The 24282-nt window shown below is 35.4% G+C and overlaps 1 protein-coding gene across 1 annotated transcript in view; it reads right to left on the bottom strand.

The window, feature by feature from the left end:
• Window positions 1-588: 588 nt before the first annotated feature.
• STIM2 (stromal interaction molecule 2) overlaps window positions 589-24282 on the bottom strand; it is a 132840-nt gene continuing 109146 nt past the window's right edge. Inside the window, exons 10-17 of the mRNA XM_012807452.1 lie at window positions 23158-23273; window positions 20446-20623; window positions 19767-19944; window positions 15365-15532; window positions 14561-14661; window positions 14079-14317; window positions 5944-6217; window positions 589-2028 (exon numbers count right to left, since the gene is read on the bottom strand). Of these exons, the coding sequence (XP_012662906.1) occupies window positions 1551-2028; window positions 5944-6217; window positions 14079-14317; window positions 14561-14661; window positions 15365-15532; window positions 19767-19944; window positions 20446-20623; window positions 23158-23273 (1732 nt within the window). The 3' untranslated portion in view covers window positions 589-1550. The remainder of the gene's footprint in view (window positions 2029-5943; window positions 6218-14078; window positions 14318-14560; window positions 14662-15364; window positions 15533-19766; window positions 19945-20445; window positions 20624-23157; window positions 23274-24282) is intronic.

Genomic DNA, 24282 nt, shown 5'->3' with positions numbered 1-24282 from the left:
CTTCATATTCTTAATAATTAAAGGCATTTTTCGGAGCAAATCTCAAAACAGACTTCTTATTTACCTATCAGCATTTTCACCTAAGGAGCCCTGGGTTAGACATTATGTCTGTATTTTAGCCAAAATGCTGGAAAACCATTCTAGCTAACAGGTAACAGCTGTTCACCCAAACATCATCCACACTGCATTAACCAGATTATTTATGACTGAATTTTTCAAAGTGGCATAAGCAGAAACTCTCCAGATGTTAATGTACTTTGTGGCTGTACGAGATTTAACTCTCACAGTAAAAACTACCCTTTATACAACCTACCAATTTAATGAATACCAAACTTTAAAAATACAACATACTCTAAATGCACCATAAATTTATATTTGTTAATCTTGATGTTAGAACATTTAAACATTTTAAACTACATAAAAATATGACAAACGATATAAAATAGAAAGAAATTTGTTGACAACTTACTTCCAAAACATCACTATTTCTTATGTTGCAATTAAGCAACAAGACAGCTTACACAGCTCTTCAGAAAACATACAGTGTTTTTTAGTGGAGTGTTATCAACAAAAATCAGCACAATCCCACACAATGATGTCTCCAATTTATTATCTTTTCCACAGTACAAATTTTCACAAACCATAAATCTGTTGCAGTTATTCAAAGTCTGTAAACATGTGCCTGAGTCCCCACATCACCCCATCTCAGTTTAAGGTTGTGAATGTTTTAAGTCCTTCAATCAAGTTTCACTCTTCCACTTGCATAAGGAATTGAGAGCCCCCTCTCTTTAAATTATTTATATTCTATCATACAGGCTGCAATGCAGTAAATCACAGTGAAAGCCCTGGGGAAAACAAAACAACATGATCTTTACAGCAGGACTTGAAACTTTACAATATTAAATGCATTTAAAGAAGCTTCCCATAATAAAAGCGTGGGTTTTCATTTCCAGAAATCAAGTCAATTAGAAACCCTAGGTTCTACTTAAAAATTCATTTTGATCTAAAAGTGAAAACAGTCCCCTATCCATAGTCATTTTATAAACTCTACACAGTCCCACTTGCAGATATTTTCTTTTCCAGTCTGGAAAACAGTAGTGCAATTAGTTTCACTTCTTTTAATTTATTTAGTCCAGGATGTAAATAGCTCTGTGGAAAGATAAGACGACGCTCTGGTAAACGAGAAGTCTTTGCAAGCCCACGCTGGCTTGCTAGTCCATTAAAGCCTCTAAGTCCACAGTGGCTTTCAACAAATGTTGTATAGACATCACCAATAACAAAGCAGAAATAAATAGGCAGAAATGACTGTAAACTGTCTCATCTCTTAATGATTTTTCAGTAATAACTGACTTCACGGATTGATTTTATAGTCATTTAAATAAGCAGACAGTAGACAGCTGTCCTTAAGGACACTCCACGATGGCACGCAGTCTGGAAAGCCCCAATGGAGTTACCTTCCTAAAATTAAAACGAACAAAAAAATGGAGCGGAGGGCAGGAGACAAAAGTTTACAGATGCCACTTGAATGGGATCCCATCGAGTCTGCCAGTTCACTTAGATTTCTTCTTAAAAAGGCTTTTGATTTTGGATGGCTTTTTGCTTTTCTCTCCATTATGGCAAAGGTCATGTGGGATGCTGCTTATCCTGGCAACATTTGGGGCTTCGTGCACTGGTTTACTGTCATTGCCAGCTGAGGAACATGAAGGGTGGCGAGGCTTAGGCACCGGGATGCCACTGGAAAGCTGGTTCATACTACAGGATTTCTCCAAGATGCCATTGTACACTTTGCTTGCAGGGCTGAAGATCATACTCTTCGTTTCTGTCAGACCTGCACAATCAGGAGAGCCCCGAGAGACATCTGCAGTTATGGGCGAATCCCCTCTGGAGGAATCCTCCAGCGATAGCTCATCTCTCGATATCTTCCGAGGAGACAATGTTTGGTATATCTCAAGGCTTGAAGGAGGAGACTGTTTCCTTCCGATGGAAGAATTTAAGGAGTCACATTCTGAAGCTGTGTCTGGCACTTCCCTGAATGAGAAAGAGGTAAAGATTTTAAATCCGTATGTTTGTAAAGGGTACTAGTAGCAGACTAGCAGACATTCTAACTGAAACAGCTTGCATTATTTAATCTATTGAAATTCCAAAGGGAGACAGGCTATTAGAAAATCACTACAGGGTGGCACCTGTGGCTCAACGAGTAGGGCGCCAGCCCCATATACCAGGGGTGGTGGGTTCAAGCCCGGCCCCGGCTAAAACTGCAAAAAAAAAAAAAAAAAAAAAAGAAAATCACTACTTTAAATAATATAGTTTCCCCAAACTCAATGTTTCATTTCTAAAATAAACTGTAATGAGATCTTATAAACTAAAAAAAAGAGAAATTAGCATTTTGTCACAGAAATAAAAATGCTTAAATTTTACAAATGATTCCACTATCATTTCAGCTACTTCTATGTTTCATTCATCATTATTTTTCTCTCTAAATCAGATTAAGAAATGAAAGGTAGAGTCAAGGTAAAAGTAACCGGTAGTGGGGAAGGCACAGAGCTGAAGGCAGAAGGCAAAGGCAAGGCCACACGTGATTACGATCCACCAGTGAGAACCACGTCAAGACTTCATCCCCCTTGTCTTGGCAGCTCAAATTATAAGCAAGTGCACAGCACACAGCAAGGACTAAATTCATATTTACACTAATAAAATGAACAAATTGAATGTTCTCTCATCTGTGATGGACTATGATTACTACCATTTTTCATGTTGTTGATAATGCAGGTTTATTAGAGGTCTAGCATTTGCTTTTGACAAGTATTTTATGTTAATATATTATACATTAGATTGCTGAATTTATTTAGCCATTTCTATATATTTTACTCAATCATGTGAACATTATCTTACTATTCTACAAGCACCCACAGGGTACTTGGACAAACACACAAAATCTCTTGGACAAACAAAGACTTAAGTAATGGTTTCATGCACCTGTGTGTGTGGTACAGTTCTCAAATGCTTTTACAATAATGGGTAGTGGTGACAGAAGGCAAGAAGCAGTTCTGACATGAAGAAACGATCAGACTCAGAAATTAATCATTGACAAGAACATTTCGGCAAAGTTTCTCTTTAGAATGGATGTTGATGAATAGAAGATATCACTGTTCGGATTCTAAAGTCAGAAGCCGATTTAGTGACAATTTTATGTTTGATGGAGGGAGGGTAAAAGGTGGGACCACCACACCTATGGAGCATATTGCAAGGGTACAAGTCAAATCTGTCAAGTGTAGAACATAAATATCTTAACACAATAATCAAGTAAATGAGGCAAAAGCTATGTCGATTGGTTTGATGCAACCACCTCAGATTGTATAAAGAAATCAACATGCTGTACCCCACATATATATAAATGTATTCAAGATCTATGTGCATATGACTTAATAAAAAAATTAAAAAGTTACAATTTTATGTATTTGCTTTTTTTCTATGTGGGCTGGCTGCTTTAAGCTAGTCTAAAAGTATTTTTAAAACTAGCTTTTAAACTCTAAGCAAGGTGTGAAAAGAATGCTGATCTAAGCCAGCAAACCTGGATTCTCGTCCTAGTCCTGCCATTAACAATCCACGGCAAATTACTTGATTTCTTTAGATCTCAATTTTCTTTATCTGTTAAAGTAGAATTTGATTACTAGCTCCTGGTAATTCTAGTTCTAACATTCTAATTCCATAACAAATACTAACCTAAAGTGTTGCTTCTTCATAACTAATCAGACTTGGACTGTAGATAGTACATCTTAAATTTTCACTTTTTTAAAATTTCAGATTAATGTGTGGGTACAAACAGATTCCATACTTTGCACTTGTAAAGTCAAAGTCTGAGTTGTAGGCCACTGAATTTTCACTTTCAGAGCACATATTCCTTGCAATGTTGAATTAAAGATGTGGACCATTCATGCTATCTTTCTACTTCTTTGCTTCTCCCACAGTGACATGTAGTTAAGTTTATCACGTCTAAGATGACTTAACTCAAAGGTCAGGTTTGAGTAAGCATAGACACGTGTAATACGTGCAGCGTAAAAAGTTAGAGAGTATCAAAGATTATTATTTTGTAAGAATTCTAGTGGTTCAATAGTGGAGAGGAGGGAAAGTTCCCTGAATTCAAATTCTTCTCATATTTCTCAGCTAGCTATGCGTTTCTGACTTGAAATAAGAACTGGACGTTCCATCACTGCAGAAAGTTCCAGTCCTGCAGCTCTAGAGTTTCCTGCCAATTTCCAGAAGCCACATAAGACCAGTTTTGTCAGTCAAGCCATTTTGCTGGTAACCGTGGTGACAGTGCAGAGATACACAGAAAGCTAATCATAAAGCACCGTGTCAAATTCTCCAAGTTCAATAAGGCTGCAAATCACTTTGCAACACAGCACAGTATTGCTTACCAATATGGAACAGTATCTCTTGCTAATCATCAATTTTTCTTTTATTAGGTGATAAAACAATTATGGATTAAAAATTATTTTTAATGATAATGTCACCCAAAGTTATATGATAGAGAGCTACAAGGCCCACTGAGACACCCAGCGCATCCCTTTGTTTCCCTATGTGGATGGGAAGACTCATGGCTACTTAGTGGCAAAATCAGAAACTAGAAACTAACACCAGCTTTTCTGACACTTAATACGATACTGCTTCAAAAGAAGAATGTAGTTTAGAAACAGAGCTCTGCAAAGATTTCATATAGCACTGGTATCCTTTAGTCAAACTAGAATATACTGCTACTATAGCCATTTTGTAAAAACAAACAAACAAAAAATCTTATTGAGCTATAAAATTATATGTCAGGAACCCTTTAAGTTCCTGACATTTTCTTAAACCCTGGGTTTTGATACTGCTTGTATCTTAGCACATAACAATATTGTTGCTCTAAGTGGCAACAAATATTTAACAACTTAGTCACATTTGCTGTTTCTTTGTGTTCAAGTATACTTAAGCTCATGCGTTCCTACTTTACATCTAAAATTGCTCATATGACACGTTTATGTTCTGAGACCTGAGTTAATGGAGTCCAGTGGTCCCTCTGCAGTTATAGCTCATAATAGCCAGAATTCTAAGATGCCCACCCAATTTTCAATCCCTAGTGTACATATGTGAGTCATTATGAACATTTTGAGATGCACAAATTCAAGAATCATAAAACCCACATGGATGGAAACAAATGAAGCCCTCCCAGCAACACTGATAAGTCCAGCAAGTTGAAACTTGCACAGATCAATCAGAAATGGTACCACCAGCTGTGTTTCTTGGAAGTGAAATAATGGACCATAACACAATCTTTCTCAAAACTTTCACAGTGATCTATGTATATTTTTTCTAGTTACTCAACCAAATACAAATGTTAAGTGCTGCCATGCAGGCATTTCACAGATAAAATTAAGGCCCCAAACTAACCTACAGAGATTCTTATCCAACAGTTGAGCCTTTTAAATTTGAATCTAGAGGTCAGAGACAGAAGTCAGAGACTCAGAGACTCAAAGCCAAGGAGAGATTCACAGACATGAACTCTCTGCTCTGGATTCACTGGTGGAGCCCATGTGGCAAGGAACAGCAAACAGACTTTAGGAACTGACAGCAGCCCCCAGCTGACAGCACACACAAAACACAGGGACCTCAGTTCTATAACCACACGAAATGGATTTTGCTACAACCCATGAGCTGAGGACCCCGAGCTGCAGATGAGAATGCAGCCCAGCCAGCACTTAGACTGTAGCCTCCTGAGATCATGAGCAGAAAAGCCAGTAACACCATGCTGGCCTTCAGATACATAAAACTAAGTTAAGAAATGGGTTTGTTTGAGGCCACTAAGTCTATAGTGACTTGTCCTGCTGCAAAGGAAAACTGACACCACACCCACTCTTCCTCACCCCCACGGCCCAACATGCACTGGAGATTTCTCACTGCCAGTACCATTGCTTCTCAGCAGAGAAGTAAATGGCCTCCTCCTCCTCTTCATTTCGATAAAGTGCAGGGCAGCTTGACACGGACAGGATATCCGGGTCAGGGGAAGGTAACGAGTGCTGCGTGTGCTGGGGGTGGTGAGGATGCCGAGGGTGCGCCGGGTGAGGAGCCTGGGCCGGAAGCTGAGCTCGCTGAGACTGCGGGGAGGACGGCACGATGCTGCGGCGAGAGCGGCACAAGCTGCTGCTTCTGGCTAAGGATCCAGGGGGTTTAGCCATGGTCCCTGAGAAACACAGACAAAAACGCTCATGAAGTCCAGCGATCATGTGTATGGTCACTACAAATATACACAAGAGAGCTGATGTCACTAATACGTCACTATTTAATCTCCCTTTATTGAACTAACTATACAATTATTTTCTTCTCTACCACCTATGCTAGTAAGGTTAAGAAATAAGAAATAAAAATGTAACAAAAGGGAAAACAGCTCTAATAGATGAACAGAAATGAACATAAACACATGAGGCTTTAATAGAAAATCTAAATATACTAACCACAAAGGCTTAAAAATTGACCTATGATAACAGATCCTTAAATTTAAAAATCAACACAGCCTATTTATAAGAAATACATATTTTACTAAAAACTTTAATTACTATTAGTTAAAAGGGTAAATGATCAGTGTAATGTAGATTGGAGCTTTACCAATGAATATCTCTTGAAATATCACAACTTGTTTAAATTTCAAGTAGTTTTTATTAAATCAAGGAAATCATTTAACTATTGTATGCACAGTCTCTCAGCTAGTTTCGAGCTGAGGCCAAAACTTGGTTCTCGAACACTGACTCCCACGGCACTAAACACAAGTCTTAGATCATCCTGTTTCTGCTACTGGTCTCAGCCTAGACCCACACATCTGTCTTCATTGAGTGGGTGGTCCTCTTGTTTCCCTTAGCTGGAACACAGCTATAGCACCAGGTCTAACTATCACTCTTTGCTGATGATGTGACCTTATACTTAGAAAATCCCAAAAATTCCACCAAGAGACTCCTGCAATTGATAAATAAATTTAGCAAAGTCACAGGTTACAAAATCAAAGTACAAAAATCAAGAGCATTCTTATACACCAACCAGCCAAGCTGAGGATCAAAGCAAAGATTCAATACCTTTCATAAAAGCTATAAAGAAAATAAAATACCTGGGAATATATGTAACCAATGAGGTGAAAGATCAATACAAAGAATGATCAATCACTAAGGAAGGAAACACAGATATAAACAAACGTTAAAACATATCAGACCCGTGGATCAGCAGAAACAACAGTGTTAAAATGTCCATACTACCCAAGTGATCTACAGATTCAATGCAATTACCATCAACATACCAACATGATTTTTCACAGATCTAGAAAAAGTAATTCTATGTTTCATTCTGGAACAAGAAAAGAGCCCAAATAGCCAAAGCAAGCTTAAGCAAAATGAACAAATCTGGAGGCATCACTGTACCAGACTTAAGCTATCCTATAAGGCTACAATAACCCAAATAGCATGGTAGTGACACAGAAATGGTGACAACAGACCAATGAAACAGAACAGAGAATCCAGATTTAAAACCATCCTTACATTGACAAACCAGATAACAATATACTATTGTCTAAAGAATCCCTATTCAATACATGGTGCTGGGAAAACTGAATACCTACATGCAGAAGATTGAAACACGATCCACACTTCTCACCACTCAAAAAAAGCAATTCATGATGGGTAAATGACTTAAATCTAAGGCAGGAAACCATAAGAATTCAAAAAAAAAATGCTGGAAAAACTCTTCTGGACATCAGCCTTGGCAAAGAATTTATTAAGAGATCCCTAGGGACAAACACAGCAACAAAAACAAATAAATAGGACTTGATTAAATTAAAAGACTTCTGCACAGCCAAGGAAACAATCAAGAGAGTGAATAGACAACCTATAGAATGAGAGAAAACACTTGCATGCTATACATCCAATAAAGGGCTAGTGACTAGAATCTACAAAGAACTCAAGGAAAAAATGAAGGAAAAAGCCAAACAACCCCATTGAAACGTGGGGAAAAGACACAAACAGAAGCATTTCAAAAGAAGATAGACTAATGGCCAATAAACATATGAAGAAATGTTCAATGTCACAAATCATAATGAAAACCAATTAAAACACAATAAGATATCACCTAACCCCAGTGAGAATGGCTTTTATTAAAAAGTCCCAAACAATAGATGCTGGCATAGATACAGAAAGATGTACGCTATTCATGGGACTGCAAACTAGTATAATCTCTATGGAAAACATTCCTCAAAGAAAAAATCTGGACTTACCATTTGATCCAGTAATCCCACTCCTGGGTATTTACCCAAAGGATAAGAAATCATTTTTCTCAAAAGGACACTTGCACTCGAATGTTTATTGTAGCACAATTCATTATCACAAAGATGTAGAATCAACCCAAGTGCCCATCAATTCCTGAGTGGATTAGCAAAATGTATGTATACCATGGAATACTACTCAGCCACGAAGAAAGATGACTTAATTCCTTTTGCAAAAATATGGATGGAACTGGAGATGATTATCCTAAGTCAACTACAGAATGGAAGAACAAACAACACATGTACCCACTATTAAATTGGAACCAACTGATCAACACTCGTGGGCACAAATGGAAATGAAGCAAGCCAGAGGGATAAGGAGGGGATTGGTAAAACCATACCTTCTGGGTACAGTGAACAATACAGGGGTGATGTGCACACTTACAACCCTGACCCAAGCAGCACAAAAGCAATCCATGTAACCCTGTAATATTCTGAAATAAAATAAATAAAGTACATAAATAAAGCCAAGAAGTTACATTCCAGAATCCCTGTAATATTCTGAAATAAAATAAATAAAGTACATAAATAAAGCCAAGAAGTTACATTCCAGAATCCCAATTCTTAACCATTACATTATACTGCCTTTCTAAAAACAGAAAATAATAGAATAGAATGGAAGAATCCCCCTCCAATCCTTATGCCTTTTTTCCTCTTTTTGTCTAAAGTAAGACCTCTAATAAAATACTGAATTAATAACGGTAGTGCCTATAGCTCAAGTGGCTAAGGTAACAGCCACATACACCAGAGCTGGCGGGTTCGAATCTGGCCTGGGCCTGCCAAACAGTGGCAGAGGATACGTTTCAAGATCCCTAGAGGACGCCAGAAACTGTGAATGGTACCACATTGTATATATACTGTGGTTTTTCCTATACAAACGTATTTGTGGTAAAGTTCAATTCATAAACTAAGCACAGTAAGAGATTAACAATAACTGATAATAAACAATAATTATAGCAATACACTGTAAAAAAAGTAATGCAAATGCAGTCACTCCCTCTCAAAATATATTATACTGTATTCACTATTTTCAGCCCATGGTTGACCACAGGTAACTGAAACTCTGAAAAGTAAAACGACCAATAATGGGGACTACTCCCTGACTTATTTTATGATTCTAATATAATCTTGGTACCAAAATCAAATAAGGACAGTATTGGGGAAAAAAAGTATTGGCTAATCCAATGTATAATAAAAAATGTAAAAACCCTAAATTACAAACCAAATCCGATGCATTATAAAAATAGTACATTGTAGCAAATATAGTTTTACTGATATTTGAAAGATTTAAAGATTAAGATTCAACAGAATAAATAGAAATAAATAATCACCTCAAATTATGCAGAAAAAGAAAGAATGGGATAAAAGTTAACACCCACAGATTTGAAAGAAAAAAATTCTTAATAAATGAGGAGCAAAAATGAATTTCATTAACTTAAAATAATGTACCTAAAACATAGAGCAAAAATAATACTTTACGGTGAAATATGGAAACATTCTTAAAGTCAGATATGGCAATCACTATTGTCTGCAGTTGACATTTTAATTCACTACATATTTTTTTTGAGACAGAGCCTCAAGCTATTGCCGTGGGTAGAGAGCCATGGTGTCACAGTTCACAGCAACCTCCAACTCCTGGGCTTAACTGATTCTCTTGCCTCAGCCTCCCCAGTAGTGGGGACTACACCCGCCTGCTACAACACCTGGCTTTTTTTTGGTTGTAGTTGTCACTGTTTGGCAGGCCTGGGTCAGATTCGAACCTGCCACTTGAGCTAAAGGCACCACCATTAATTCAGTATTTTATTGGAGGTCTTATCTTAGACAAATAAGAGGGAAAAAGGCATAAGGATTAGGGGGGAAATATATTCAAAATAAAAAACCCCAAAGACTCTCATAAGAGACTTCAGTGTTTCCGGATATAGCATCAACATACTAATTTCACCAACATTTCTTCAGCAGCAACAAACATTCTGAAGTATAATTTTTTTTAAGAAGGGTAATTATCATACATATCAGAAAAAGCTATTAAGGTACCTAGAAATTATTCTTTTAAAAAAATAATATGCAAGGCCTACACACAGAAAACAACTTATCACTTTTATTTAAAGATATAAAAGATCTCAATAAAAGGAATTTATTAAGAATTCTCCCCAAATAAATCCACTAATTTAAAGAAATTTTTTAAAAAATCAATGAAACATTCCATGGAATTTCACAAACTGATGAACAAAATTGAGAGCTAGAGGCATTGATGTATCTATGGAGAGAAACTGTATTACAAATAAGCGGGGCTAGAGCAGGAATGAGGCTGGGACAACTGTTCACCCATACATCAAGGATAGATATATTTAGATTCCAACCTCACACTATGAACAAAAGAACTTCCAGGTGGATTAAAGAACTAAAGGATTAAAGAAAAACTTAAAAACTTTTAGAAGAGCAAATAAGAATATATAATCTTTCAAAAAGATATAAAAAGCACAAATCAGATTCACGTATTTGCCACTAAAGAAGCCACATTCTAGGAGAAGATTCCTACAACCCTCACTCAACCAGAAAATAAAAGGAGTGCTTCCAAATCAGTAAGGAATCTTGGAGGGACTCTACAGCAATACTCTGTAAAAAACAACTCAGAGAGGAAGAAACCTGAATAACAAATGCCAGTAAATGAAACGGTACTCAACCTCCACAGTCATCAGGAAATAAGTATTTTAATAATAGTGAGGTATCACTTCACACCCATTCAAGTTGCAAAACAAACAAACGAGTTATTGCAAGTATTGATGAGGCTACAGGCACACAGTCACTCTTACAAACAGTGGGCATATAAATACTGGTGGAATCATTTTGAGAGCACTGTCTAGTAAGAGGTCTCTTTCTACTGACCCAACAATCTATTTCTAGGTGTCCACACAGAGAAAATGTCAGAGTTACACACAAGGAGAGGCAGGAAAGGATGGTTTCTGCATATTGTGTGTGAGGGCACAAAAGTAGGGAAAAAAATCAGTGTCAGCAAAGTATGAATGTGGTTTTAAATATAATAGTATTAACTCACATAGTGACAGTGAATATAATCCATCTACAAACATAGAAAATTTGTGAAATGTACTTTTGAACAAAAAGTTCCAAAATAATACATACAATTTGATAACATTTAAACAGACAATTGTGGATATATTGCTGTGGATATATATGTAAGTTTGCACTTTTATATAAAAGTGCAACAGATTCTAGAATGAGTCACAGCTTTTGAGGAGTGGGAACGGGAGGCACTTAAAAGGGAGATTTAGCAGCCTTATCTGTAATGAGTTGCTTCCAAGGAAAATAAATAACGCAAATATTAAAATCTAGTTACCTTTGTGGTAGCTGAGCATATTGTTTTCAGTAATTTCAGGTACATATGAAGGCCTTTATTATAAGAAATTTTAAATAAATTGCTACTACACTGTCATTAGGAGAGAACTTAGCAGACACTAAAAGTAGTAATAAGGAAACAACTATGATCCATTCTACTACCTACACAAAGTTAGCTGTTGATATTTTCTGGTTTTTATTTACAAATAATTAAACATAGATAATATTCTATGTTCAGTGTTACTTTGTTCTTAACATACTACAGGCATGCTTACTTGTCATTATTTCAAAGTTATAAAATTTATATATACCTATGGAAAAAAATTTTAAACTGTCCAAAATGGTATATAAAAGAAGAGTCTTCATTCTACTTTAGACTAATATATTGCCAAGACTTTCCAATTTATCCAGTCCAGAAATTATGCTTTGTAACTTAGAGTGGAGTACCACTGCAGTGCCACTGGGTGGAGGCAGAGCCCTCAAATTGTAATGTGTGGTATCGGTTATTTTATTTATTTATTTTGGAGATGATACATTTGATCACAGCATTTCTAAAGCATATTAAATTTAAAATCAATTCTTGTATTTTTTTCACATTTAAAAGGTCAAATTTATCTGTATGCCACAATCAATTAAAACTAGGGTAATTATTCTCATTTAGTATAAGTGTTTTTTCTTTTAACAGACATATATATTATCTATTCCCTTTTGTTTTTTACTCTATAAAATGCATCTTCATACAAAATTATGATTTGAAGGAGGAACTATGACTTTAAAAAGCTACAATTTTCAAACAAAAGTATATACTTATGAATCAGTGTTGTGTTTATAAGCTTAAAGAAATGTAATTCAAATAACAGTCACAAACTGACAATATTCAAACTGAGGATCCAGCCCAGATCTAGATGTGACTTTGCAACCATCACTACCTGGCAGTGTGGGGCGAATGACATGAATGGGGTCACACACTTGCAGTGTTCACTGCATTCACGTTCTGCCCACCCCTCCTGCCTCCTGCAGAGCTGAGTGGCTCCTCACTCTCCTTGTGTCATCTGCCATTAACCCAGAGAATTAAAACCACAAAAATAATACAAGCACATAGTCACTGAGAATTAAATTTCAAATGCAGGGCTTTATTTCATAAAGTTGTTTTAAAAATTAGAACCCTTTGTAAATCATAACTTCAGAAACACTATAATGACTGGATAGGAAAATTCAAACTGGAAAAAGCCATACACGATTTAACTGGTCTCAAAGAGTGTAATTTCCAGGTAAGCTTCAACCAATCAATGACTAAATTCTGTTTTCCAATCTTTGGAACCCTGTTCTAAGATACACTGTCACAAATATCTGAAAGATATATCAAGCAGGCAATAATAAGCATGAAGAGTTTTTTAAATGTTTTCTAATACAATTGGTTTCTTCCTAAAGTCATTTTAAAATTCAAAATCTCTAACTTTGTAAAAAGTTAAAACTAATATATTTTCATTTTATCTTCACTTTAATGATTTCTCACAATGTAAAAATTTTCAAAGCATAGAGCACAACAAAGCAGTATCAATTCACATGGAAGGAAACCATCTCTGGAGGAGTTCCATTTTCTAACAACCAAACACACATATATATGCATATATATGTAAGTTTTTCCAAACATAAACACTGTTTTTAAATTTCTTTTGGTAGAAGGTTGAATTAGTAATACTCTTTCAATAAAAGAACAGACCTGGAAAGGCAAAACAAAATACTAAAAAACATGCCTAGTAGGAATAGCAACTGAACTTAAATAAATTTTCAGACTGGCTCAAAGTCCACAGTTCATTAGCGGCAGAGCTAGGATTTAAACTCATGTTTCCAAGCTCTTGCCCTGACTTTTATTTCTTCTATCGATTAAGCTTCCATTTGGAAAGATGTCTTCCCTCACAGCTCAGCATTTCATTCCTACACTGACTGGGCATTTACAATACGCCATCCTTACTGTCACTTGTCTCTTTACGTCACTCCCCCATTTCAACTTAATTATAATGTATTATATAGCAACTTAATTATTAATTTTTGTTTTAACAAAGTTTTATATTCAACACTTAATATAATGAGCTATTACATAATAGTTGCTCAAGTAGACATTGTTAAGGAATGACATTAATTAAGCATTCAGGTTTCTTACAAATATGTGTATAAAGTTATAATATACATACATAAAGTATATATATATATGCACATCTCATACAATGTTCTCAAACAGTAAATGCTTAAATTATTAATAAAAGAAAAAAATGAAAAATAGACAAAATTTTGACCATCGATTTCAAAGTACATCATTCCTAAAAGCACATGGTAGAAAGTTCCTTTAAAAACTGTACCAATGTTTTCTGTTGAACTCACCACTTACCAGGAAATTGTGACACTATTGGGGGTGTATCTTCATCTAAGTCATCAACTCCTCCAGCAATTGGGTAGGGTGGAATAGAGACTCTGGGCATCACCACCCAGCTGTGATCAGAGTACAGAGAGGAGGTCAGGCTGGGGAGGCCTGAGTTATGGGCTATCTGAAAGCCACAGATCTTCTCAATCTGCTGCCAACGAAAAAGTCGTTCTCGTAAACAAGTCGTCAGCTCAGAGAGAGCTTTCCTGGAAAAACCAATACAAGAATTACTTACTGCATCAAAGAGTCTTTACTATGGCACTGAAAAAAGGCAATTACATGACCAGACCATCGCAATTAACTAATTTCAAAAGGAAATTATCCACTGTTAGAACTTGTGTGAATTATGTAATTATATAATTAAATGATAAATTTAAATATAAACTGTCTATAAATTACTCATTTCAACACAGTAGCAAATAAAGAGATAGCTAAAATAACATTCTCACTTTGCTTCCAGAATTTTGTGGTCTACCTCATCCAGGGAGGAGCTGTGTGCAACATGCAGAGTCCCAAAGACTGTACTTCTCTTCTTTTTAATTTTTTCTGCCTAGAAACCAAAAAGGAGAAAAATAAGGCTAGGTTTAAAAAAACACATATGCTAAGGAAGTTTATTCTGATTTTGAATGTACTAATATTTATCATCATAAAACCAGAGCAAATTTACCAGCCAAGAAATAGCCCTATTTTCAAAAGAAAACAGATGAGGACTAAAGCATGCTGTCCTAAGTAAATCAATTTATCCTGGAAAATGTTTCTCTTATTTCTGTGTTTCAGAAAGACCTGACTCTTCTATTAACACTGAAGATGAGCATTAACTAGATCCTACTGCAGTGGAGGTATTCGTGAGTGCACTGAGCATTTTTTTCTTTGCTAAAATTCAGATTAAGGCTTATTCTTACTCTACACAATTGAATAAGTGTCAAAATTAATTTCTAGTAACTACTAACCTGAATCAGATATGAAGCAGCAACCTAGAGGAGAAAAGCTCCGTATAAAACTTATATGATAACAGTAAGTAATGATAACTTCTACATGACACTAAGGTCATTTTGGAAGGCATACAGTTCTCTAAATATACTAATTATACTTTAAAGCCTACGATTACAAGAGCCAATTTACACAGTAAGTTACAATTCAAGAAAAGAATCTGTGATAAAAAACTTTGATTCAGCTCTTTTTATCCCGTTGGTTAGTCCCTCTAACATCCAGCCTAAGAAACAAGCTCAGTAAATTCTGAAATATAAGAATACCTCATCCTTAGCAATGGCTAACTGCATTTCAGCATTTTGTCTTTTAATATTGTAATATTGTACTTCAACTTCGTGCGTTAATTGAAGCCATTTTTGAAGTGCATCTGGAACGGACCAGCTGCTTCTTAGTTCAAATTCTTTTTCAGCTTTTTTCAGAGCCATGCGAACCTGGAAGAAGGGAGGGAGGGAAACAGGAATGGAGAGAGGGAAAAACGGAGAATTAAAACATTTTTTAATACCCAAACTAAATGAAAAATCAGTTTCATTTATAGTCTTTGTAAACACAAAATTAAATTGCAACGCCTAAATACACTCTCCTAAGCAAAGCTGTAAAGCCAGAGAGGGAAGAGGGGGCTTATATATATATCTTAAGTTGCAATATTTTGATTTTATATTTTACATTATCCAGGCTCACTGAAGAAAAAAATCCAGGGCACATACAAGTTACAACTTATCATACTTTTCCTATAATATGTATTTGGTTTATGAAGAAATGTACACAATCAAGTGGACAGCTATTCTAATAACCCTTATGTCCCCAGAAGATCCTATTATAGTTTCTTAACTATATATTCTTTTTGTTCATGTAATTATACCTTTTTTTCTGTAGTTTTTCATGACACCTTTGTGGCCAGTTATATCTCACTGTTTTAAGCATTTCTGCCTATTATACTACACAGTTTGTTTTACCATTTCTGCTACTTAATTCACTGTTTCTAATATACCAGAAAGTAGATAAGTGAGCATTTGCAGACCATATATAAATTTTAAGAAAAAAGATTCTGAATGGGACTCTACTTCATTTTTCCATGAGAAACTACACATAGCCTTCAGTATAAGGATATCAGAGTATTTTTTTCACCTGCCCTTTAAACAAGCCAGATAATAAACAGAGAAAACTAAAAATCTTAGTGTTTTAGATGGTAATAAAGTCCTAAGGAAAAAAAGTCTTAAGGAAAGCCTCATTAAGAAATGACACAGAAGGAAGAAACAATCCATTCTTGGAATGATCTACTTAAAATCTAGCAAGAGCTCACACTAAAGATGTAGAAAGATATGGAATGATGGAATTTAGGAAACTGTCCACAGACACTCCAAGACCTTCAGGCCAAGTGATGAGTGAACTACAGGGCATCCTGCTTCGGGAGCACCACAAAGGCAGACGGGTTTTCTTCAAAGTAACTAAAGTAACTGAAATGCCATTCCTAAGTTACAGAGCAGAGATATGTTTGATTTGAACAAACCTATTTTACTCAAATAAACCACAAGAAGTACCTTGTGCAAACTTCTAATAAAAAAACAGGTTTTAGATACTATGAAAAAAAGAATTATGTAGAAAAAACTTTTACAATTCCAAAATTACAAACAAAAATTTGCTTGGAACACTAAATAAATAATTTTTAAAAAGAGAGAGAAATTAACGTAAAAGTAGGATGGTGTTTACTCACTGAAAACAAATCTCAAGCAGCATCTGCCTGGCATGATTCATCACACAATATCTTGGGACAATATTGTATTTAATAAGAGAGCTGGGTAAGCCGTGTGGCGTCCCTGCTAATCTCTCAGGAAGACAGAACCTGAGCTGAGGTCCTGTGACACGTAGTTGTACATAACACCACAAAATGTACGTCAGCAAGACCTTTTTCTCAGGAGATTTTAAAGCTAAAATTTCTATACAGTTTTCATTTCCAAGGAAGCATACAAAGAATCTCAACACAAGTTATTCTCTTAATTCATAAAGACTGTCAATAAATTTACTTCCCCTAAAAGAGCTCAATGGAACGCATTCAACATGGAAACTATATATATTTTTAGCATAAAGTGAGGCTGAACACTGATTAGACTGTCAATGTCTCAAGTGGAAATTCTGACCTTTTAATAATGGCAACTATTTAGCTGTTTCTCTAGTATTAGTATTAGTATTTAGCATTCAAACTAAAACCCAATCCTTAAATTTAAGTTATACTGTCATTTATTGTAATGGAACACAGTAAAACATTGAGTAATTAATAATTTTTGCAAATAAGGAGTTACTATTTAAAATTATAACTATTTACATAAATTGTGAATCTTAGGAATAAAACAGTAAGTAAAAAAAAGGATGTCACAGAAAGAAACAGACTAAATATCTGAGAACCTGACTTTTATTTGACCTTGTCACGTACTACCTGTGACCTTCAGAAGGTTCTTTACCTCCTGGGAATACTGTATTATCACCTGTCTTGACTAAAGTGTTCTTGAAACTTTTTTTAAGAACAAAATAATTTATATAAAAAGTATTTAAATCACACAAAATTTAAGTGATATTATTGGCCACCCAAAAGTCCTTGTTTTAGGGAAAATAACACTATGTACAATATATGCCAGATTTTTCTACCTTCTAATTTTAAGAGTTCAATTATCCCTCAGACAAAATATAACAATGCTTTCAACTATGTGGAATTGTGAGTTATGTAACATTATACATAACTAATATTTCCCAGTTATACTTATTTCTATAAACAAAGCATTTAATAGTATGGGAATATACAAGGTTTTAGAATATGACATACAAAATCTTGCCTTTGCTATGTAACAGCTGTGTAACCTAAGGAAGTTATTTAACCTCTCTACATGAAAATAATATTTGTATTGTGAGGATCAAAATTTATAAGCAAACCACTGGCAATGTGTGTAGCATAAACTTATGGCATACAATAAGCACCCAGAGTACTGTGTTTCTTATTCAAACAAACATGTTGGATAGAGTTCTTCCTAAAATATGTTTCCTTTGTTTTTACCTCTTATTGACCCAAGATCTCATTAGGATTATTGTGGTCATACTGGTACATCCTATCATGGTAACTTTCGGTTGTTGACTACTGACTTGTGCAAAGTCTCTATGCTAAAACTTCAGATTACAATGTTCACGATTCTTGAGCCCATTGTTTTTTGTTTTTTTTTTTTAATATTGTGTCTTTTCTCTAACTTTGAGGCAATCAGCTGTATCACTTTATGTCTCTGTAGATATTGCTTTCTGATTTTCCCTTTCTTATCTGCAAAATTTAGAAAAGTAGCTACCAAGCTTGGAACAATCCAAGAGTCAGAAATCTTGCTGGGAATAAGCCAGGCATTCTCACAGGAGTAAAGGGCATAGTATCTAACTCTTAGACACAGTGTAATTTTGGCTCAGAATAATTTTAAAAGAATAAATTTAAAAGAATAAACTCTTTATAAGGAAGAGACCAAAAAAATAGATGACTGAGGTCTGAGGGAAAGATCTTGGAGGAAATAGTAATTCATAGTGAATATTTTCCCATACATTGAAATTAAATGCAATTCATCACATAATTCTTAATTAACTCTCAGTTGAAAAAGTAATAGTGCTTAAAACAGAGTGGAAAGCAGAACATCTAGGTTCTAGCCCCTGCTGTACAACTGAGTCACCAAGTTTGAGCAAGGTTTCTAATACTTTTTTTTTTTTTTTTTGCAGTTTTTTGGCTGGGGCCAGGATTGAACCCATCACCTCTGGTATATGGGGCTGGCACCCTACTCCTTTGAGCCACTGGCGCCTCCCTCTAATCCTTTTTTGCTCCTTAGTTTATTGGTTAAAAAAAAAAAAAAGGTCAAAGTCAGAAGGATATGGGACTACAAAAGCAGAGGTTGGAGTGACTGTGCTCTGAAGACAAAGAAAGGGGCCTTGGGGCAAGTAATGTCCACAGTAGAGAAGACAAGGAACCAGGTCCTCTCCTACAGCCCGCAGAAGAAATACAATCCTGGGGGACCCACTGTAGATGCACTCTGACCTCTGTAACATAACATCAGGATAATACATTTGTGTTTATTTGAGCCACTAAGTTTGTGGTAAACTTTACAGCAGGAATAAGAAATGAATTCATCTGCCTATAATTAAATTCTCCTAACCTCATCTTCTCCACAGGACTCTGTGACATCTAAATGCCTACATCCCATCTTGTGCAACTGAGCAGAATAAAGGACATCTTTTAGACAGTTCAGAACGTTTAATGGTTATGTTCTAAAACTTTGTAATTCAAATGGATGTTTAAGAGATCCTTTACCTTTGCAGAGAATTTCAAAATTAGATACACTTTATTTTACTAGGTTATAGTCAGAAACAAACATATTACAGATGTTAAATAAACACCTTAAATTTACTCAAGACAATGAACATGGCAAGATTTCATGAATGAGTGAACATGATGACAATCTTATCTTTCAGTTGCTACTTTATTATTTTGTCATACTGACTTTGATCAATGCTAGAAATATAAATGAATTTTTCTTTTATTAACTGAGGAACTGTACACAATGAAATTACATGCAGAAGACTGTACAAAAACAAGACCTGGCTCCCCAGAGCGGCAGTACAATAGCCAAACGAGTCATTCGTTGATGTGAATACCTGTTCCAACTCCTGCTCTGCATACTGACGGCGACTCAGTTCACATTCAGCCCCCTCCCTCAGCTCTCTCAGCCGACAAGCCTCCTCCTTTGCGAAGTTGATCTCATCCATCATTTTGCGCTCTAGATTTTGCTTTTCTACGGCAACATTTCTGTTTTCTTCCTGTGCCTTTTCAAGCCTTAGAGAACAATAAAAATGAGAATTCCTCACAAGTTTCCAAAATCTCATTTTTTATAAGAATACTGTTTTCAAGCAATTAGATACATATTTCAATCAGAATTCACAGCATTTTCTGTTAATTGTAAGTTGAAATAATAAAAATATTAGGCAACCTAATATACAGCTGTTTTGGTTATCTTGGGATCAAAAGACAGGGATAGCAGGGAAGCATTCTTCTACAAAAGGTTTTTAAGAAATTCAGAATTATTTAAATCCAGTTAAAAATAAAATTTAACTATATATGTAATTCCACCTACATTTGGTTTACTTCCAATAGTCTTCTACCCATGAATTTCCAAGTGTATAAATTTATAATAAATCTTCAATTATGACAATATTCTACTTTTATAAAACATGAAATATGTGTAATATGTGTAATAACTGTTTAAGCACAGGCCTATATTATATTTTTTCAAACTGTATTTTCTTCCATAAACAAGTTACAGTTTCTTTCACTGACCTCTCTTGTAAGTCCGTTAGACTTTGCTCTGCAGTCTGGAGACTTTCTAAGTCTTTCATCATTTTTGCAACATGTTCTTTTGATGACTTATTCTGCGTATAAGCAAACCAGCACCCTCCAACACCAATTACTATAGAAACTGTGAGGATAAAATCTTTCATCCAGTTATGAGGTGGGCCTATGAAGAGAATTATAGATGATTAATATTTGAATTGTAATAGAACATCAATACACAGAGGCATTTTTTAAAAAATAGTAGGTACCTAAAAGCAAAAGGTCTCCTTCCTAATATAAACCCCAGCCTTTTAAAAATCCTTTCTTCAAATAATCAATGTGTTTATTATAACTATCTGATATATTGAACCTATAGAACAGAAATAAACCCACATGAACACACTACACCTCTGCTGGTGGTAGAGGAAGCAGTGACCAAAGTCACGGGATCCTTGAACAAGCAGCAGTATCCCCAGGCATGTGCTGCCAGAATGGTCGTCCTTGGGTAAAAGGAGTCATCAGGAGTGCCATCATGGCCATTCCAACTCTCCTCCTTCAGTCAAGTTAGGTAGCTGTCATGCGTTCAGACATAAACTGGAACCTAATTATTTGCCCAAAAGCATTTTCCCCCAAGGATGCAGCCATGTAACTATTTAGGTTAATAGTGTCTCGGCTGTTCCCGGCATCCAGTAGGTACTGGATGCTGCAATGTACAAGACAAGGGTAAGGGATACCCTCTATGAGTAAGAATTATCCAGTCCAAAATGCAGAAAGTGCTAAGGCTGAGAAACCCTGGGTTAAATGATCAGAACTAGCATTCCACTTTAGATGGCTACTTGCCAGAGACATGGGGGTTACTAGCAAGAAAATGCAGGATCTCCTGCCCTGAAATGTCAGGCAGGCTGTTAACTGTCATCATTATATCTAAAATAATGAGTAAGGAGCCAGGGCCTACTGTCTTCAGGGACTCAAAACAGAAATTGCTATTCAAATTTCTCTGAATTTGAATCCAGAGACCGCCAGTGCTCCATATCCTCACTTATGGTGGAGGAGAGACACCAAAGGCAGCAGCAGTCTAAAAGAAATAAATTTGTTTTTATTTCTCCCTCAGACTGAGAGGTTCAGCCCAGGCTTCTATTCCAACTACGAGCCCTATTCTCTGACGCTAGCTGAAATGCCATCATTACAAATAACAATAAATACGTGGAGAAATCCTAAACTCTATCATAAGTGCTACAAACTGGAAAAAATGTAAGTAAAAACACCTTTAAAATGTATTTCTGTGTTCATTTGACAATGCTGATTTTTTACAAATCCAACCCAGGTGTTCCAACTGTGGTGCTCATTCACTAATACAATACTTCTAAGACAAACATATTAAAAAGGTTATGCATCGTTAACTTTTTAACTGGTTTAATTAAATATTTGTTTACAAAAAATATTTTTTTCGGCTTAGAAAGTGTGTTCTCAGATTGATAAAATATAAATATTCCTGACCAAGTTATATATAGAGAGAATTTCTGCACTTTAATTCCTATTTTTACCAATTATTCACATAGAAAAAGTTTGACAGACTCTCACAGAAGACCATCTCCTGATGGATTCACTCAAGAACTCAGACTCAGAACTCAGGAAAGGTTAGAAAGGGATCATCTACGGAATGCTCGGCATCTGAGGAGTGTGCTCTCGCCTAGGGTTTGTAATTTCCACCAACTCTAACACAGGGAGTTCCAGCTGTTTCACCAGCTGTTCTTTTAGCCCGAGCCAAAAAAGAACCACCAGTAGTTACGAAATTGATTCAACCAAATCCAGTAACCTTTGTTTAGAAGGGCCATCCTCAAGATGGTAGCACAGAAACCTAAAAATCTCCTAACTAACTTCAAATAGTCAGATAGAATAAACATTAATTTCCTAATTTATAATTTGTGGAAGCCATTTTTTATTAGTTATTTTGTTAAGTATTAATTTTGTTATTCATTTTTGGCTTCTAAAAACTAAAACAAACTCCTCTAAAATGTGTACTCTTCACTTTTTTCCAAAGCTTTCTGAAATTTGAAATTAAATTAAATAAACACATTATAAACTTCTCTTCTGGGTTAAAATAGTGTTCCCATCAAGGTAAAGGAATACAAGGTTTATTTTCATTATAAATATGACCTATCACTTCCTTAAACAGTCCTCTTCAAAACAACATTAACAAATAATCCTCTTCAAATAACATTATCCACCTTGTGCTGTACTTTATAAAGGATAGTCTGTACTTTATAAAGCTTCCAGTGGGTCTTTGCTTTTGATCAGTATCTAAAAAGCCCTTTACTTTGTGATTAATGAAATCACTAGGATCTGTTACTTCTGCCATCAAGATGGTCAGATTCTTGATGTGAAATGAATCTTCAGTGAATATCCAGTAATAACATAAACAGTAAAACTGTTATAAAGATCCCAAGTTTTAACTCTAGAAATTCTAAATTATCAACTAATCATAGCATTTACAACTTTTAATATTAGTAACAAGATTTGAAAATTTCACACTCCTTGTTTCAATGACAGAACATCCTATACTATATGCCTTTTGTTTTAAGACAGTATTACATTTTTTTCACAGGCAACACATTATTCTTCTTAGTGGTCTACTACCTTTCTTACTTTTTCCTTCCTTAAACAACACAGGATAATCACATCATTCATTTACAACATACTCTAAGAGGGAATACTAACGCGTTACAGGTCCAAACAAAACCACATCCAGTGCCTTGAGCTGAAGTTTTTGTCTGTGACTCCGGTCGCTGATTTTCAACTGGAAGGTCATAAATGAAGGTTCATGCACTGCTATCCTGTTCATTAAAAAAATATATATATACATATATATATGCATGTGTGTTAAATGAAAACATTTCTAGTATATAAACTTAAAGATTTACGTAACACACTTTATATTTTATAAACTTTTGATCAGAGAGTATCCATTAGCTATAGAAAGACTCCTCTATGTTACTAATGTAGTTGCTATATTGATGTTTTTGTTTTCTAAGGTTACTGTTATAACTTATTATGATTAGAAATGTATAAAGTTGAAGACATTTTATAATATTAATTACCTCTCACATTTTACTATCATTTCAAAAATAACAATAAACATTGTAACTTACCTAACATCAAGAGCAGACTCTGAAAAACAGTCCTCAATTTAGATCATGTTCTTTTCTTTCTTTACAGGTATCGAAAAAATCTGTATTTTTATATTCTAATATTTAAACTGTTTAAACTGAGCAAAGTACACTGAAGCCATAAGCGGGAAGCGAGAAGCCTTCATGGGTTGAGGTGGTGGGTAGAGGGATTTATGTAGTGAGTACTGAGCCCTTTTATTAGCAACCATTTTATTATTTCTTTAAAGCAGGAGTCCTCAAACTTTTTAAACAGGGGGCCAGTTCACTGTCCCTCAGACCGTTGGAGGGCTTGACTGAGGGCTCCGGGACGATTCAGCTGCTAAGCAGGACAGGCAGCAGCGGCAGAAACACCCAGCCGGCTGGATAAATATCCTCGGCGGGCCGCATGTGGCCCACGGGCCATAGTTTAAAGACTCGTGCTTTAAAGCATGTAAGGGACCAAAAGGCACAGATGAAATAAGGAAATAAAATTGCTTTGTTTTGGACTGCAAATCCAAGCAGCCAGTACTCAATTAAGATTTCTTAACAACCAAGTATGATGCCAGTAAAGATCTTGTTGTGAAGTCTAATAATAATACTACAATTAATAACAACAATAATAAAAACAACCAAGCACTGTATGATGGGTCCTATGCCCATGACTTTACAAAGACTCCGATTAATATGAGGGTACAAT

Source organism: Otolemur garnettii, unplaced genomic scaffold, assembly GCF_000181295.1.
Source record: "Otolemur garnettii isolate 467f Iridium unplaced genomic scaffold, OtoGar3 scaffold00069, whole genome shotgun sequence".
NCBI lineage: Eukaryota > Metazoa > Chordata > Mammalia > Primates > Galagidae > Otolemur > Otolemur garnettii.
This window is presented reverse-complemented; position numbering and strand designations above follow the sequence as displayed.